The sequence below is a fragment of the Penaeus vannamei genome, chromosome 4, assembly GCF_042767895.1.
Source record: "Penaeus vannamei isolate JL-2024 chromosome 4, ASM4276789v1, whole genome shotgun sequence".
Taxonomy (NCBI): Eukaryota; Metazoa; Arthropoda; class Malacostraca; order Decapoda; family Penaeidae; genus Penaeus; species Penaeus vannamei.
Genome location: NC_091552.1, coordinates 47,458,504 through 47,476,003, shown reverse-complemented (window position 1 = coordinate 47,476,003; position 17,500 = coordinate 47,458,504). Strand labels below are relative to the sequence as shown.

Here is a 17,500-nt window from a genome sequence, read left to right as displayed (position 1 = left end):
GGGTAGCTGTGTGGGTGGGTGTATGTGTGTGTATGGGTGTGAGGGGATGGGTATATATGTATGCAAGTGCGAGTGTATGTGTGTGTGTGTATGTGTGCACGTACGTGAGTTCGAGTGTGAATACGTTGTGTACGTAAGCATGTCCGTGAGCCCTAATATGTGTATGTACGCATGCATGTACGTATGAACGTTGAATGAGTGTGCGTAGTTTATATCCGTCCGGTCACGCTGCCGGATTCACACGCACGCGGGACGGAGTGGAGTGCGAATCACATGAGTGCGTTTTGGCCGCGCGCCGTGCCAGGGCTACGCCCACTTCTTACCTGGAGGGGGGAGGGAGAGGGGGGGAGAGAGGGGAAGGGTGGAGAGGGGAGGGATGGGGAGGGGGGAGGGAGAGGGTGGTGGTATGTTTGCTTGTTATTGCGTGAGAGGGATTTGTTGTTGTTGTTGTTTTTCTTCTTCGTCTTCATTTTCTTCTGTTTTTTTCTGTTCTTCTTCTTTTCCCTCTACTTCTTCTTCTTGTGCTTCTTTTTCCTCTTCCTCTGCTTCTGCTTCTTGTTCGTCTTTCTCCCCTGCTCCTCCTTATCTTTTTTCTCTGTTTCTTCTTCTTATTATTTTTCTTCTTCTTTTTCCTCCTCTGCTTCTGCTTCTTCTTCGTCTTTTTCCTCTGCTCCTCCTCCTTCTTTTTCCTCTGTTTCTTCTTCTTTTTCCTCTGCTCCTCCTACTTCTTTTTCCTCTTTTTCCTCTATTTCCTCTATTTCCTCCTCTTCTTCTTCTTCTTCGCGTGGAGGTCGGAATGGTGGTTCGAGGGAGGGGGAAGGGGGAGGAAGGGGGGATGGCGCCGTGTTTCCTCTATTTCCTCTTCTTTTTCCTCTGTTTCTTCTTTTTCTTCCTCTTCTTCTTCTTCTTCTTCGCGTGAAGGTCGGACTGGCGGTTCGAGGTAGGGGGAAGGGGGAAGGGGGAAGGGGGGATGGCGCCGTGTCTCACCCTTGCGCCTTCTGCCAAGACTCTGACGCCGAGACATCAGTGCCCGTCGGCCTTGACTCTGAAGGTGGGGCTTGGGTCGGCGAGGGAAAGGAAGGCGGGAAGATAAAGAGGAGGAGGAGGGGAAGGAAGGCGGGAAGATAAAGAGGGGGAGGAGGGGGAGGAAGGGAAGGAGGAGGGAGGAGGAGGGGAGAGAGAGGAGGGAGAGGAGGAGGAGGAGGAGGAGGAAGGCGGGAAGATAAAGAGGGGGAGGAGGGGAAGGAGGACGGGGGGAAGAGGGGGAGGGGGAGCAAGAGGGGGAGGGAGGGGAAGGGTGGGGGAGGGGAGAGGGAGGGAGGGGTGGAGGAGGAAGAGGGGGAGGAGGGAGAGGAAGAGGGGGGGGAGAGGGAGGAGAAGAAGAGAGGAGGAGGACGAGGAGGAGGAGGAGGAGGAAGGCGGTAAGGTGATGAGGAGGAGGAGAAGAAGAAGAAGAGGAAGAGATGAGGAGAGAGGAGGAAGGCGGAAAAATGAGGAGGAGGGGGAGGAAGAGATGAAGAAGAAGAGATGAGGAGGAGGAGGAGGAAGAGAAGAAGAAGAAGAGATAAGGAGGAGGAGGAAGGCGGAAAGATAATGATGAGGAGGAGGAGGAAAGAAAAGATAAGGCGGAGGAGGAAGGCGGAAAGATGATGATGAGGAGGAGGAAGAGAAGAAGAAGACAGAGGAAGGAAGAGGGACGGAAATGCAAAATTATATATATGTGTGTGTGTGTGTGTGTGTGCGCGCGCGCGCGCGTGTGCATATGCATATGTATATCTGCATATCAGTATATTGCGTTTAGCAGAGCGAAGGCCAGTGGAGGCGGACTGTTGCTGTGGAGGTACGAAATGGCGGGGGGGGGGGGGGGAGTGTGCTTGCGTCTGCCTTTGCCAGTCGCTTGGCATCTTCTAAGTCTTTTTTTTTTCTCCTCCTCCTCCTCCGTCATTTATATTCGTTGTATATGTCTTTTGGTTTTCTTGTGTCTTCTTCTTCCACCCCCTCCTCCTCCTCCTCCCCTTTCTCCTCATTCTCCTTCTCCCCCCCTCCCTCCCTCTCTTCTCTTCCTTCTCCTTCCTCCTTCCTTTCTAACAACCCATTTCTTCATCATCATCATTATTTTTTCTATCATTACCATCGGGGTTTATTCACCAATTTCACTAATCATCGTCCATCTCCCATCCCCCTCCTTTCTCGCACTCTCCTCCATGCACTCTTTCCTCTTTCTTTCCTCTTTCGTCATGTCGCTCTCTCATCTGCAGCGGAGACACGATCGTCCTTCGCCTTCTCTCTCGCATATTTATCACGGTGTTCGGTCTTCCTCATCTCTCTGTTATTCCTTTGTTTCTTTCTTAGCCCGTTTCTCCTGTTTCTTTCTTAGCCCGTTTCTCCTGTTTCTTTCTTCGTCACGTTCCTTTTAATTGGTTATCCTCTTTCTCCTCTTTTTTCTCATCACTCGTGCCTTCGTCTCCTCTCTTCTTCTTCTCCTCTTCCTCTTCCTCTTTTTATCATTATCTTCTCCCTTCTCAATTTTTTGAAAGAGAAACCTTAAAGAAAAATGGAAAAGACGGAGAAAAAAGGAGGAAATAAGGAGGAAAAAAAAGAGAGAGAAAAGAAAAATGGGTACGACATGACAAAAAAGAAAGAAGGGTATGGAGCAATCAGAATTAGCGGGGGAGGGGGGGAGGGGAGAGGGAGAAAGAGGACGGTTAGAAGGCAAGATTTTGTACACAAGTCAAGAGTGTCCTATTGTTGGTGAGAGACGAGGTGTATTACAATGTTGGGTGTGATTTGCATTGTCGTTGGCTGACTTCTGCGCCCTTCGCCGTGTTCTTCCAGATGCCATCATGTCGTTATCATATTCCTGTTTTGTCCTGTTTTGTTTTGATTTTCGTTCATATGTTTGTTTGTGTTTTTTTCTTCCTTTTCTTTTTTTATATCAGTTTTTTTTTTCTTTCCTTCTTTCCTCTCGTGTGTCTTTTTCTCTCCCGCTTCTTCCGGTCGTATCGTTAATTTCTTGTTTTTGTTCGTTTATTTTTTTTCCTTTTGCTTTCGTATCCCTCTCTCCCTCTTTTTCGAACCATTATCATCTCTTATCACCGCATTCCCCCTCATCATCCACTTTTATCTATCCCCTCATACCCTCATCACCCCCTTTCTCCAGTTATTCTTCCCTTTCATTTCGCTTTCTTTTTCCAACCATTATCATCTCTTGTCATTCCTCCTCATCACCGCCTTTTCCCAGTTGTTCTTCCCTTTCATTTCGCTTTCTTCTCTACCATTATCTCTCTCTCCTCATTCCCTCATCACCCCCTTTTCCCAGTTATTCTTCCCTTTCATTTCGCTTTCTTCTCTACCATTATCTCTCTCTCCTCATTCCCTTCATCACCCACTTTTCCCAGTTATTCTTCCCTTTCTTTTAGCTTTTCCTTCACCGCATTCTGCTTTGTTTTTTTCGACTTCAGATGATTGAATTACGAGCGCAAACAGTTTTAAGGCGGGGATGCGATTTTTTCCTTATATGGAGCGAGGACAGTCTGCCTTATGGTCTGATCCATTTTCGGAATTTGCGGGTTGTTTAGTCTATGTTTTTTCTCTTATTTTCTATTTTCTATCTTTCTCAAGTGGGGAGGGGGTGGGAGGTGTTCTTATTTTTACCTTTTAAGTGTTTTTTTATTTTTGTTTCGTGTGTGGTTGTTCGGTTTAAGACTTGCGTGTGTGCTTTCAGTAAAGTTCTGTTAATATAAACAAGCCATTGTAATTAGTGTTTATATATTTGTTTTTCCAAAATCTTTCCCTTAATTTCCGTCGTGTAACTAACACCCCCCTTTCTCTCTCTCTCCCCCCATCAGTGTGCCACTTGAAGCTCGCCCTCCAGCTGTCCGACGAGGAGTGGGCCCGGGAGTTCCAGGTCGAGAAGCCCACCAAGTGCGACCGCAACCTCGTCTTCTACGCCCGCGGACCCAACGCCTCCAGCGCCGCCGTGGAGATCGCCCATCGCCTCGGGTTTAAGATGTGAGTGGCGGGGGGTTTGTGTGTGGGGGTGTTGAGGGAGAGGGAGGGGGTTTGGGGTGTTGGGGTTGGGGGAGAGGGAGGGGGGTTTAGGAGAGGGAGGGGGATTTAAGGTGTTGGGGGAAGGGGTTGGGAGAGGGAGAGGGAGGGGGATTAAGGGGTTGGGGAAGAGGTTGGGAGAGGGAGAGGGAAGGGGTTTGGGGTGTTGGGGGGAGAGGGAGAGTGTTTGGGGTGTTGGGAGAGAGGGAGAGGGAGAGGGAGGGGGTTTGGGGTGTTGGGGGAGAGGGAGAGGGAGGGGGGTTGGGGAGGGGATTTAAGGTGTTGGGGGTGAGGGAGAGGGAGGGGGGTTGGGATGTTGGGGGAGAGGGAGAGGGAGGGGGGTTGGGGGAGGGGATTTAAGGTGTTGGGGGTGAGGGAGAGGGAGGGGGGTAGGGATGTTGGGGGAGAGGGAGGGTGTTTAAGGTGTTGGGGGAAGGCATTTGGGAGAGGGAGAGGGAGGAGGTTTGGGGTGTTAGGGGAGGGGTTAAGAGAGGGAGAGTGTTTGGGGTGTTGGGGGAGAGGGAGGGGGTTTGTGGTGTTGGGGAAGAGGGAGAGGGAGGGGGTTTGGGGTGTTGGAGGAGGGGGAGAGGGAGAGGGAAGGGGGGACATAATATGTTGTGATTTGGAGTAAAGGTTGTACGGGATGTTGTAAGGGTGGTGGGGGGTAAATACTTTGGTTAGCAGGAAGGGGGTGTTGGGTGAAGATTCCTTGGAGGAGATATTCCTGTGTGAGTTTGTCCTTAAAGTTAAGGATATTTGGATTTAATACTTAGTTGATCAATTCCAGTAGTTTGCTTTTGTTGGATGAGATTATAGGTTACATGAAGAGTGATGAGTGTGGGGGGAAAAACTCCTATTCTTGTAATTTTTCCAACATTTTCCCAGATATAGTAATATTTTTGTTCAGAAGACCCTCTTTCTCTCTCTCAAAAGGCATAAAAAAAAACTCTTTTTTTTATATAAGGAATGCAAAAATCATCCCCTCTTTTAACCAGCTCTTTTCCCCTCTTTTCTCTCCCCCAGGTCCAGGCACTACATCGGTGGGTGGGAAGAGTACAGCAAGAAAACCGGCCAGCCCCTCACCAAGGCCCAAGAAGCCACTCCCTTCAACAACTACTACCAGAACCAGTTTGATCAGTACTTCCTGTAGATACCAGGAATGAAAAACAGAAAATAAAAAGATAATGGGAAAAATAGATCATGAAATAAGAAATAGAAAAATGTTTCTTTGAGGAGAAAAGATAAAGAAGGAAGTTGAAGTTACTCGAAAGTTGTGCTGCATTCTTTTCAGAGCTGTAGGGTTGCCCTTGCACATACTCATAGTGATGGTTAGAGGTTTATCACATAGTTAGTCTTATTTTTTCTATTTACACTCACGCTTCATCATCATCTTTTCCTGTCTCCTTTACTTTTAAAGATTTTGTCCAGATGTGGGCAATGCTTCAGCTTTGTGAAGGATGGAGTTCAGTTATTCAGAGGAAAATAAAATACAGAGATATATATACACAAGGAAATTAATGTGAAGAAAAGGGTATGATTTTCTTTCGGAAGAGGACGATGACCAGATGAATTTCATGACAAGGAAGTGAATAATAAAAAACTTCTGAAATAAGAACACAGTTAAGGTTATGAGAGAGTGCAAACCATTCAGTATAGAAAGAGAGGAAAATGAAATGAAAGACGAGAACGTACACTCAAGGAAAGTAATATATACGAGAAGAATGGAAGAATTCCTTTTTCGAACCTCTTGTTAGCGCTGACAAGAGAGCAGAGAAGCACCAGAAAGAAAGGCATTGATATTAATCCCTCCCCTTCCTTAGTCCCCCAAATGTTGTACCAGTAAACCAGTAGATAGTTGTCACTCGTCAAGGGTGAAATTTCTGCTCCTACTTCATACCTCTTTGAGTAGATAGTTGCCCACCAGTATATGGGAACAAAGTTTCTACTGTGTTTTACATAGATGTTGGAGGCTTGAGTAGTCATCCTTTGTGCTTGGATTAAAGAGAAGGGAAATGCAACAGAAAATTGTTGGAAAGAAATAACAGAGAGGATTCATGTGCAGTACTGTATTTGAAGAGGGTAAAACGAAAAAAAAAGGTACCTGTAGGCAGGTTGTGATGCAGACAAGTGTATATTATACTCGCTAGTAGATCTCAATGAAATGTAATGTAATATATAATACCTAATACTCCTGCTCTCATTTCCAGTGTACTAGTACAGCTGTATTGGATAGACCTTACAAAGATCATTAATAATTTTCTGTTAGTCTTTTCACCTTCATCTGAGGTAGCCAAGAAAGCTGGTGTCAATCTGTTCTGTTAAGTTATTGCTCCTTTGATATGAATTATTCCTGAGTTACAGAAATGTGAGGTTTTGAAGAGTAATTATTCTTTTCATTCTGGTAGAGGTTACTTTTCAGTGGATTCTGATTTGCATATCTCATAATTCTTTTGTGTAGTTTTATTTTTCATCATTTACATTTTTGCTTTTGTTGGTTTCTGTCAAGACAAAAATTGGAAAATTTCAATTATTTTTGTCTCTATGAAGAAGAAAAAAGTATTATGATAATTTTGGTTAGTGGGGTTCTATCACTGCACAATTTATATACCCTTTCAGTGGGGTTTACATAGGGGCTCATCTGTTACAGAAGCACAGGATTGCAAAGTATGTTGCACATGATGGTTGGAGCTCAAGAAATGTGGACTTCCCTTTACTGAAACAAACAGTAATAGGAATATGATGTCTGGAGAACAAGAGAGTAAGGAAAGTGTAACTGTGGCCTCAAAAATAGGTGTACGAAGACTTGATGCAAAAATGTGCTATGAACTACAGCCACTGCTATGGAAACTTTTATTTTTAATTTTTTTTTGAATCTGCTTTGATTTTTTTTTCCTTGAGAGTATAAGATAGGGTAGGAATGCATACAAAGAAGTGTTAAGGATTGCTTATCAGTTGGAAAGTAATTCTGTGACTTATGTGCCTTATGTAACGCCATCTCGTAGAAAAGACAAGGGAATCTCCTTTTTATTACAGACTATTAGAATTTTTATACTCAAAAAGCAATTCAGATGTATTACCTTGTCTATTCAGTCTTAAAAAAGATAGGTAAAAACTTACAAAAAAACAAAAAAATTATGACAGTTTGGTAGCCTTTTTTTTCTCATTCTTTTTTCTTTTTCTTTCCTTATTGTCCTTTCTTTGTCTTGGTCTTCCTTCTTTCTTTTTATAAAGGATTAAACCTTGAGGCATGTCCCCTTCTTATAATCTAATTATAGCAAAGGAACATGCATCAAGGATATTTGTAAATCCTCACAAAAAAAAAAAAAGAAAAAAAAAGTAAAACTAAAAACTTCTACTGTAGGAATTAAAAACTTTCAGATTCGTAATTTTGGAAGAAGGATTAACAAGGACTCTGGAACCTGCAATTCGCTTGTTATTTGTTTTGAGCGCATTGTGGGATTCATCGACCTTGGAAGAGCATGCCGGGATATGAGTCGAGTCAAGATATATCATAAAAAAAAGATAATGATTGAAGCTGCGACTTGTGTCCTGGAAAATAAATGGATGAGAAATGTTTTGTAATACATATTTTTTTTTTATTATTATTATTATTCGCAGTCACTTATATGCAGATCATCCTAGACATAACCCCACAATGCTACTACCCCCCCCCCTTCTTGACGTGTGACAAACTCATCAAGGTTGTACAACAGCCAACAAATGACTTAGAGTAGTTAATAAGCTATAAGGATATAAAACTAGTATCTCAAGTCCAGAGTGGTCTGTATTGGTGGTGATTATTATTATTATTATGATGGTAGGCTGCTAAATAAACTGTTAGTGATAAAAAAGGTGTTTTTTTATATTCCTAATCATGCAAGAAAATGTTTTAATTATTTATGGTTTGTCATGAAGGTAATTTTTAAAGATATTATTCCTAATTGAATAATTATATGGTATCTAGACTATTCTATACTTATTCAACATTTTATATGTATTGGTTAATTTTCTTCTAATTCTCAAGGATTCTTAAAAGCTGGTTTTGTTCACTTTTTATTAGTTTTAAATATAAAAACAATATATGAAATCTTTAACCGCAATAGAGGCTATGTAAAGTTAACTATTGCCATAAGAATAGACAAATGTAAGGTAATGACAAAACAAAGAAAAAAAAGGTTCATACAATCATACAAACAATGTCAGACATATAACAACATTCATGTAAATCTTAACTATTATCAGACTTCCAATTATTCTCATTTACATCTTACAAAACTGATCATCAATGAAGAAGACATGAACAATATCAACCTCCCAAAAGCTGGGATAAAAAAATAATAATTCATAATTGTAATATGTATTTACACATACGAGTTCAATTTAGTAAGCATGAAACTTTAACCTTACCAACTAAATACACACTGGTATCGATGAAATGAGGAAATTGTTATGAAAGAGCGATGAATTTAAGAAAGGAAAAAAAAGAAAAGGAAAACAAAGACTAAAAGGACATTTTGTTTTCTCGCTCGCTTGCATTAAGGCGTATAAGTGAGGTTCAGCGGCGGCAATCTGGTGGCTGCCGAGCGATCTCCCCCATGGCTGACTCTAGGCCTTACTCGACTCACAAGTACACTCCCACAGTCGTCCTGCTGTTGGAAAAAAAAAGGAATAGAATCAGGAGGATGTGTAGGCATATTACACTGATGGGAAAAGGAGGAGGTAGAGAACAAGTTAATTGGTGATGAAGGGGAGGAAGAAGAAATTTGGAAAATAATGATAAACAGGAAGAAAAAGAGCAGACAGGAGAAAAGATGAGGAGACAGAGTGAAACAGGATAAAGGAGGGGGGATAAAGCTGAAAGAATAAGAGTATGAAGGGAAAAGAACAACAATTTATAGAAAACTTTCAGTAATTCCTTAAAAGAAAATTGATACTTGATTGCATATAAATTTTTGAAGAACAGAAGCTGTAGTCACTTACTGTATTCTGTTCTATGTGCTGTCTTCTGTTGGCAATTTCCCTTAGCATTGTCTTCCCACTTTCCCGTGTCTGTGGGAAAGAGAACAAAAAAAAAAAAATGAGAGAAAAAACATGAATGAGAAGAGAAAATGCTGAAAAAAAAAAAAGTTATACATCTTATTAGAATTCAAAACCTTAATAAGAACAAAAATTGATGAATCACCCACTCCTATAAAACCATATAAAAACCATGTAAAAACATGACCTAAACTTCTACAACAACCAATACTAGAAAGAACAGAGAGCTCAATTTCAACCCAATAGTAGCACATCTGAGACACAAGTGTAAAATAGATATGCAAGTTTACACTTATACTAACCTGGGCAGTGCACTTTTAAGACCTAGTATTCATTGTTCATAATTCTATTTTTAATGGTTTGTGAAGGGGTATAATAAATCTAGAGACAAAGATATAATTTCACTTTTAAGAGTTACATGTCTGATATCTACTTCTCAGATTTACTACATAAGCCTTTAGCAATCAATAATTAACTAACTTCCTCACCAAAAGTTTTTTTCTTTTTTCTCCTCCTCCTTCTCAAGAGTAATAAAGTATTTATCAAAAAATCCTCTTACCTCCATAAACAATGTGCACTTCTGGGCATAGTCATAGGCAAGGTCAAGCATGTTCTTCTGCAGGTAATGACTCGTCAGGAATTGGTAAACCTGGCCTCGGTCCTCGCACCGGTCTGCATCCTCGGTCTCTTGCAGGTAGCGCTCATAGAGGACAGCCGCTTGCTCGCCCTCCCCTAGGCGACTGTACAGCCTTTAGAAAAACAAAGAATTATTGTTTTACATTGTTTTGTAGGTTAATATGGAAATATAAATGACATACGAAAGAAGCAATGGCTTCATGAAGTTGTTTAGCTAGGGAGCATGGAAATTTGAAAAGAGAAAAAAAGGAAAATATTTTCATGCTCCTTTAGGATGTATGGAAATTTAAAATGAGAAAAACAGGGTGTTTGATTTCTGAAATTTCTAGCATGAAAAAAAAAGAGGAAATTGAAACTGACTGATTTTTTGAAGCTGTATCTGGGGGGAAATTTGAAAAGGAAGGAAGGAAGGAAGGATTGCTGCTGCTCAGTTATTCAGCATGTTGCAGGAATACAAATTTCAACAGAAAAGGACATTGGGGAAAGAAGAATGTTATTGATGTTGACTAATGTCTGGTGAAAAAATAAATAAACTAACCAAAGTTTCTGTAGTTTCTACTGAAGTTCTTTCCATATGTCATTCAAATCTTCATAGCTTCCCATCACACTCTGAGAGGAACATGCAAAATCTCTATAGAGCTGAGGGAATCAAATAACTCGTGCATCGTTGCTCAAAGACTTGAATGTGAGATCATAAAAACTACTAATCTTTGACACTAGACTGTTGTTCTACTTACCATTTTTTTCCAGTCTTTTAGGTATGTAGTTCCCAAAAAAGGCACTATTTCCCCCCCCTAAAAAAAAAAAAAAAAATCAGACACACCTTTGATTCCCTTTTCCCTCATCTCCCTAAAAACTCACTTTGCCAGCCGCATCAACGCAATGCCCTCAATGTCTCCTACACTGTGGGCCTTCAGGAAACACTTCTTGGCCTCATCCGTCTTCTCCAGCTTCTCGTAGCTCTCCCCAAGGGCTACAAGCATCCTTGAGTCGTTGGGGCGTAGTTTCTGGGCCTGGAATCAGGGAATGGTAGGAAAAGGAGGGATAAGAATGTTGGCTTCTTCTGTAGGGTTCTTTTCTCCAAAGAGTTACATATTGGGGTAAATGTAAAGTTTCAAACTTGAAGTATAGAGTATAAACCATTCTTTTCCATAATAATTACCTCTCTAATGTGTTTGTCTATCTATCTCTCTATCTGTCTGTCTGTCTGCATATCTATTCATATATTTCATTTATTCGCTTATCCATCCATCCATCCATTCATCCATCCATCTATATATATCTACCTACCTATCTATATATATCTATATATATCCATCTGTCTACCCACCTATCTAAAACAAGTAAACAATAATTTGTTGCTACGGTTGTTTTTACAATAATGATTAATTAATTAACTGATTAATAATAATAATAATAATAATAATAATAATAATAACAATAATAATGATGATAATAATAATAATAATAATAGGATGATGAAGAACAACAACAACAAAAACAATAACAATAACCATAAGAATGCAAAATAGAAAAATAATGGAAAGACTAAAAACCACAAAGATTCATCATTACTGTACTGTATCACTACAACCAATATCACACAATGTTAAATTACCTGTTTGAAATAGTAAAGGCAGTAGGCAGGAAGCTTAAGAATCTCATACGTCTGACCGAGGCCATACCATGCTCTGTAGTCTCTTCTGTTAACATCTGTTCACAAAATGACAGCGGATTAGAAAAATATATTGTGTTGTACAAATTCAAAAGTAACTATAGCTGTCGCTTATACTTCCCACTTATAATACAAAGTAAGTTAATAATATTAAAACAACAACTAAATTAAATTTTTCATGATGATAAGAACAGCACACCAGAACAAGAACTGCATCAGAACTATTACTGTTACTGTATCAATAAATACAATAACAGTACAATAATAGCCATAAAAACAACAATAGTAAAATCAAGACTGGAAATTATAATCAAATCTACATATCACACAAATCCCAAATTTAAGCAGAACAAGTAAGTAGCCACAATTAATACCTATAGCTTGTCGATAACACTGGATTGCTGCGCTTGTGTTCTTCATCTCCATGTACTCATGGCCCATGAGCGTCCAGGCAGCTAGATAATGAGGGTTAAGCCGCAGTGCTCTCTGAAAATACTGTACAGCCTTCTCATGCTGTGAGCGCAAACTGTAGTAGTTTCCTTTGGGGATGAAGAACAACTGTTAGATATCACATTTTCTTCAACAGGTATTGGTATAAGATGCATATAAGAAAGAGATGCAAAGAGAAATGAGTACTGAAAAATGGAAAATAAAATAAAAATCATTAAAAGATCTAATGGACAGAAATAAAAAATATTTGAAAAATAAACAAGATATGAAAATCAAAAAAGTAATTATTAAAATAAAAAAAACAAATATCAGTAAAAAGCAGTAGAAAATACTCACAAACCAAAAATATATATACATATATGTAAAATGCTGTCATTGAAGCTATTTTCCAGCTAGATCTACCTTTTTTGGACAGTAATTCAAAAAGGATACAGCAGGGGCTGCCAGAAACGACCATTATAGTCTAGCCTGATGAGAAGTTAATATGCATTTGTGTCTTTCTTGTAAATATATCTTCATCATTTAACTACATGATGAATCTAAGATTAGGAATGTATGCTTCCTGAATGTTACAAGTGGATGGTATAGCCAAACAACCATATACATACCTATGACACAACATGTTTCCACCCGGTACTTATCCACTTGCACTACCCTGTGTGCCAAGTGCGAGAGCTCCACCCGCATTTCTTTGACGTAAAGCAAGTTCGAGTATGTGTCTAGGTTGTTTAGACGGAATGGGTCAAGCGACTCTAGCTCGTTGAATATCGCCACAGCTTGATCAACCTCTGTAAAAAATAAATTGATTGCTTATAAACTAAACATAAAAAAAGCAATCAAGAACCTCAACAGTTGAATCTATTAATGGTTGAGAGCAAAAGAGGAACCTGTGTAAAGGAACCATGAGAAAAAGAATCCAGGACATAATAAACCTATTTCTTATGAACACAATCACAAAAAAACTGGAAAGCATCTTCACACATTTTACTGGAAGTACTCTTACCTCTCTGATTGTGGTGCGTAATGGCTACCTGAGCCATGATATATGTGGAGTGGGAAAGACCAGCCTCCTGTAGGCCGGTGTAGATCTCCAAAGCCTCGTCATTCAGTTGCAGTTCCAGGTACGTGTGTGCAAGGAATAACTTGCGCATCCAGTGATCTGGTAGCTTCAATGTGCTCAACTATTGAAAAATTCAAAGTTAGTTAGCTTGATAAAAATGTAGTGCCTTATTGCAACACAAAGCATTAAAAACAAAACATTAAATAATTGTCTAAATACAAACATATAACATTGCACTCTTAACTTAATTTCATGAAAAGCACCCACAGATTCCAAAATCCCAATCAAAATAGCAGTTTCCTCAATACACCCAAGATATCACAATCAATTGAAAAAAAAGAAGAAAGAAGAAGAAAATACAAACCATCTCTCTATCAGTGATAAGTGCAGCCAACTCGAGCCACGCACCCCAGTGGAGGGGCTCGAGGTGGAGGGCTTGGCACAAGACTTCAACCGCTTGTCTTGTGAGGTCTAGGCGCTTGAGAACTACCCCATACAACCACAGCAACCATGCGTCTATCTCACCCTCACTGGAAGAAACCATTAGAGCAATGAAGGTGACAAATTTATCAGATCTTAAGCTGTCCTAAATTGCTTTCAATCTAAAAACTTACATGGAGATTTCTTGATTCCAAAATGATGGAAAGAAAGAACTATTAAAGCAATCATGAGGATTTTTTGGCAAATATATTTAATGGAGAAGGAGAAGGAGAAGGAGGAGAAGGAGAAGGAGAAGGAGAGGAAGGAGCAGGAATGAGAAAGAAGGAAGGAGCAGGAATGAGAAAGAAGGAAGGAGCACAGAGGACAGAGGACAGAGGACAGAGGAAGGAGGAAGGAGGAAGGAGGAAGGAGGAAGGAGGGAGGAAGGAGGAGGAAGGAAGGAGAAGAAGAGGATGGGATGAGGAAGGGGTGGATGAAGGGGAGGAGGAAGGGGAGGAAGGGGAGGAAGGGGAGGAAGGGGAGAAGGAAGAGGAAGAAAAAAAGGAATAAAAGAGGAAGAAAAGAGGAAGAGAAAGACAAAGAAAAAAGAGGCAAAAGTGGAAGAAGAGGGATATAAATGTTGTCTCTAACCCAGATTCTGGTGCAGATGAAGTGTGCTGCTTGTACATCTTTGAGAGTTCGGTGTGTAGCTCCTTCAGGTATGCTCCTTTGTGCTGGTCGTTGGTCACTGGGCCAAAGAGAAAAACAATATTAGGAGTGTTTCTTTTAAGTTCCAGCTCTTGACTAGGCTTACAGTGAATGTATGCTATCTGGTAATATGAAACAATGACAAGGTTTATTCTACAACTCTTAACGTTATAAAGACAAAATCATTCTTAAAAAGATTATCTGCAACTCTGTCAGATTATGCAATGAAATACTTTAGTCAAAACTTTTTTGGACTGCACCAGTATAATAAGAAATAAACAATACACCTACAGTAGGTACACATACTCAAGCATATGTACAGCAATAATACCAACCCATAGAACCAAACATAAAATTTTCTTAAAACCCTTTAAAACAAAGGAATTTAAGATGATTCTTATGAAAATTGCCAAAGAACTTTCTAACATATTAGCACTTCTAAATCTTAAGCAAAACCCGATGATACCAAAGCATAATAGCTATAAAAGATTCATAAACGATATAAATATAAAAGATAACCTATATTCACATCAATATCTATCTACACAAATGAGATCTTCACGGATAACACAAGGAAAAACTGAATAAAGAAATTAACTGAAAACCTATCAATCACTTCAATAAAGGCAACAGATAGTTCAAATGTAAGTTATAACATACCCAATGGATCAACAATATCCTCATTCTTTTTCTTCTCTCCGGAAAGGTACTGCGAATATAAGTGTAGAAACTTCCCTAAATCTGTTGTACAGTCTTCGGTAAAGTAGGCACATCTGTGGGGAACATGGCAAAGAATAAATAATCTAATTAAGTGAATACATTCAAAAACTTTCATTCCAAATTTAATATATATGCTAAACAGGAACTCAACACTGTAAACATTTTCCGTGAAGATTGTAAATAAAGACTATGAAATAATTTTCTGTAGTAATAACAACTGTCAGTATAAAAGAATAAAACAGTTATAAAATGGGTGATAGATGACTGCAACATCAAAGGCTACACTGAATCATAATACTCAGAACCAAATTCAGAACCAAATCTTTTGCTTGATATGACATACTTCTTTTCCAGGATCCTCAAAAGAAGAAGAAAAAAATGCAATAAAAATCATAAGTGACATAGAACAACACCAACCAATCTCACCTGTCATATTCTTTTAGATCAAAATACGACTTTGCTAGATGATAGTGGTCCAGCTCTTCTCCTAGCTGATCATAGTAGGTGTGTGATGATGGCATGGGCTCGTCTAACTTCACATCGCGGACACAGTACAGGAGCTCACTCAACCTTGGGAAATACAGACGATCTTGAGATACACAGGAGAGTTTGGAAACAGAGAGAGAGAGAAAAAAATAAATAAATAAATTACAATAAAAAAATGACTGTCCTAAACTGACATGAGTTTACCATTTCTGTTAAATATTCTGCATAGTTTAGAAAATGGTAGTCAGTCTCTCTCTGGGGGAGGGGTTTACTCCATTGACATCAGGAAGTCTAATATATACCCAACATGGACAAAAAGAGCCTCACTCCATGCCCAAGATCTTCAGGATATGTGGTCTCTAGTATGGTCCAGTACTGGAAAGTTTTTGTACACACTGAAGGTCTACACCAACATGTTTATAGCAGTAATATCCACCAGACATTAGTGTAAACTATCTTATTCCATGCCAAAGATCTACAACGCTTGCTTTGTAATCAAATGTTTGTAAACCTTTCACTTTTGTTTATTACTGCATGAATTTTGTAGTGCTTCTAATGTTATGAATTATTTAGAAAATGAGTAAATAAATGTGAAAATAATAATGAGGATACTGATACTACTACTACTACTACTCCTGCTCCTACTCCTACTCATAATAGCATTAACCTTAATAATAACAATAACAATAATAATAACAATAAACAATAATAAAAAAGTAAAAATATAAAATAATAACAAAAACAAAAACAATAATAATAATAACAATCAATAATCAATTATAATAATAGCGATTATGATAAAGGTGTAGATAATCATAATAATATAGATGCTGATGATATAGTTTATAACTGATGATTGATGATTGATCAATGATAGCTCTATTGCTGTATTTGCCCCCACCCGATCACCTTGAACTTAGCCTCCATACAGTAAACATACGGTACCTTGTAAATATGGCTGCATCAAACTACTAAAATGTATTAAGTGCTATAATATATTAAGGTGGAATCCAACATGATTATTCTCTTACACTGATTCGACTTATAGAATCAGAACACAAAATATCAAAAACAAATCTAGAGCCAATCAAGACCTGGCAAAATCTAGAATCTATACAGAAATGTCTAAATCAATCCCAGAATCTAAACACAAAATATTAAAATCCTGAAGCCAGAATCCAAACATAAAATCTCAAATTCAAAACTAGAATCCAAGCACAAAATGTCAAAATCAAGCCCATACCCAAAAAGTACAAAACATCAAAGATATACCAAAATCCAAAAACACAAATAGACAAAATCAAAACCAGATCAGTACACAATAAGGAAGTGACTACGAGTACAGCAGATAATCCCCCAATTGGTGTCCTGTTCATGTGTGGGGAACCAAACGAGATGGCAGCAGCTGTCTCGGCACGAAGACAATAACACTCTCAATAAGTTTAGGTTTCTACTTATTACCTGGAAATAACATTTACATGCGCATGTACCCATGTATGCCATACACCTAACCGCAAGAAGTCTGATACTGCCGCCATCTGCATAACACCAGCCAAACAATAAACATAAAAATTAAACCCAAAACTAAACACAAACATCAAAACCAAACCTAAAATCTGAATACAAAATGACAAAATAAAACCAATACCCATAAACAAAATGTCAAATCAAACCCAAATTTAAAAACAAAACATCAAAATCAAACCAAGAATCCAAACAACGTCAAAATCAAGACCCATTTACAAAAAAAAACACAAAACGTCAAAATCAAACCTATATCTAAAACAAACATACGTAATAATCAAACCCAAATTTCGGACACAAAACGTCGTAATCCAACCCAGAATCCTGCCAAGACCCATCAAAACCAAGGCCAAAAACAAACACAAACGTCAAAAACTTTTATCACGGAAAACGTCTTTGGAAACTCTTGCTTACCACTTCGTCGTCTGTAGGAGTCCTCGGAGGTAACACTGCTCTCTGGCCACCATCACGTCCTTCTTCAGCGCCCGCAGGAACTCCATGTCTTTGTGTGGGGGCGAGGAGGGTCTTCCCGGTCGAGAAATGTCCTCGAATCTACTCGAGGACTTGTCAGAGAGGTCTTCGTGTCTCGCCATTGCCTGTTTGTAAACACCGGTGGCGGGATACAGGTCTATTAATTCTTGTCTTGTGTTTTTCTCTTTGTTTCTTTGAGTTATGAAAGAGAAATAAAATTTCTATTTTATTGGTTATATTGTAATTGTTACTATTTTGTAAGACAT

The 17,500-nt window shown here is 39.2% G+C and overlaps 2 protein-coding genes across 5 annotated transcripts in view; one reads left to right on the top strand and one right to left on the bottom strand.

The window, feature by feature from the left end:
- The window catches only part of LOC113827405 (thiosulfate:glutathione sulfurtransferase), an 81,520-nt gene extending 74,124 nt beyond the window's left edge, over positions 1 to 7,396 (top strand). For all 4 annotated transcript variants that reach the window (XM_027380297.2, XM_070121153.1, XM_027380289.2 and 1 more), the window contains 2 exons: positions 3,849 to 4,011; positions 5,071 to 7,396. In XM_027380297.2, coding sequence (XP_027236098.2) covers positions 3,849 to 4,011; positions 5,071 to 5,197 — 290 coding nt within the window. In that variant the 3' untranslated portion in view covers positions 5,198 to 7,396. The remainder of the gene's footprint in view (positions 1 to 3,848; positions 4,012 to 5,070) is intronic.
- Positions 7,397 to 8,087: 691 nt separating this feature from the next.
- Positions 8,088 to 17,368, bottom strand: LOC113827395 (cell division cycle protein 23 homolog). Its single transcript, XM_027380278.2, has 13 exons — positions 17,178 to 17,368; positions 15,180 to 15,323; positions 14,694 to 14,806; positions 13,977 to 14,073; positions 13,270 to 13,435; positions 12,849 to 13,026; positions 12,454 to 12,633; positions 11,770 to 11,934; positions 11,339 to 11,433; positions 10,582 to 10,733; positions 9,644 to 9,833; positions 9,028 to 9,096; positions 8,088 to 8,696 (listed from the first exon to the last, which is right to left on the bottom strand). Exons 1-13 carry the CDS (start codon positions 17,354 to 17,356, stop codon positions 8,583 to 8,585), a joined length of 1,842 nt encoding a protein of 613 aa, XP_027236079.1. The 5' UTR covers positions 17,357 to 17,368; the 3' UTR covers positions 8,088 to 8,582.
- Positions 17,369 to 17,500: the final 132 nt, after the last annotated feature.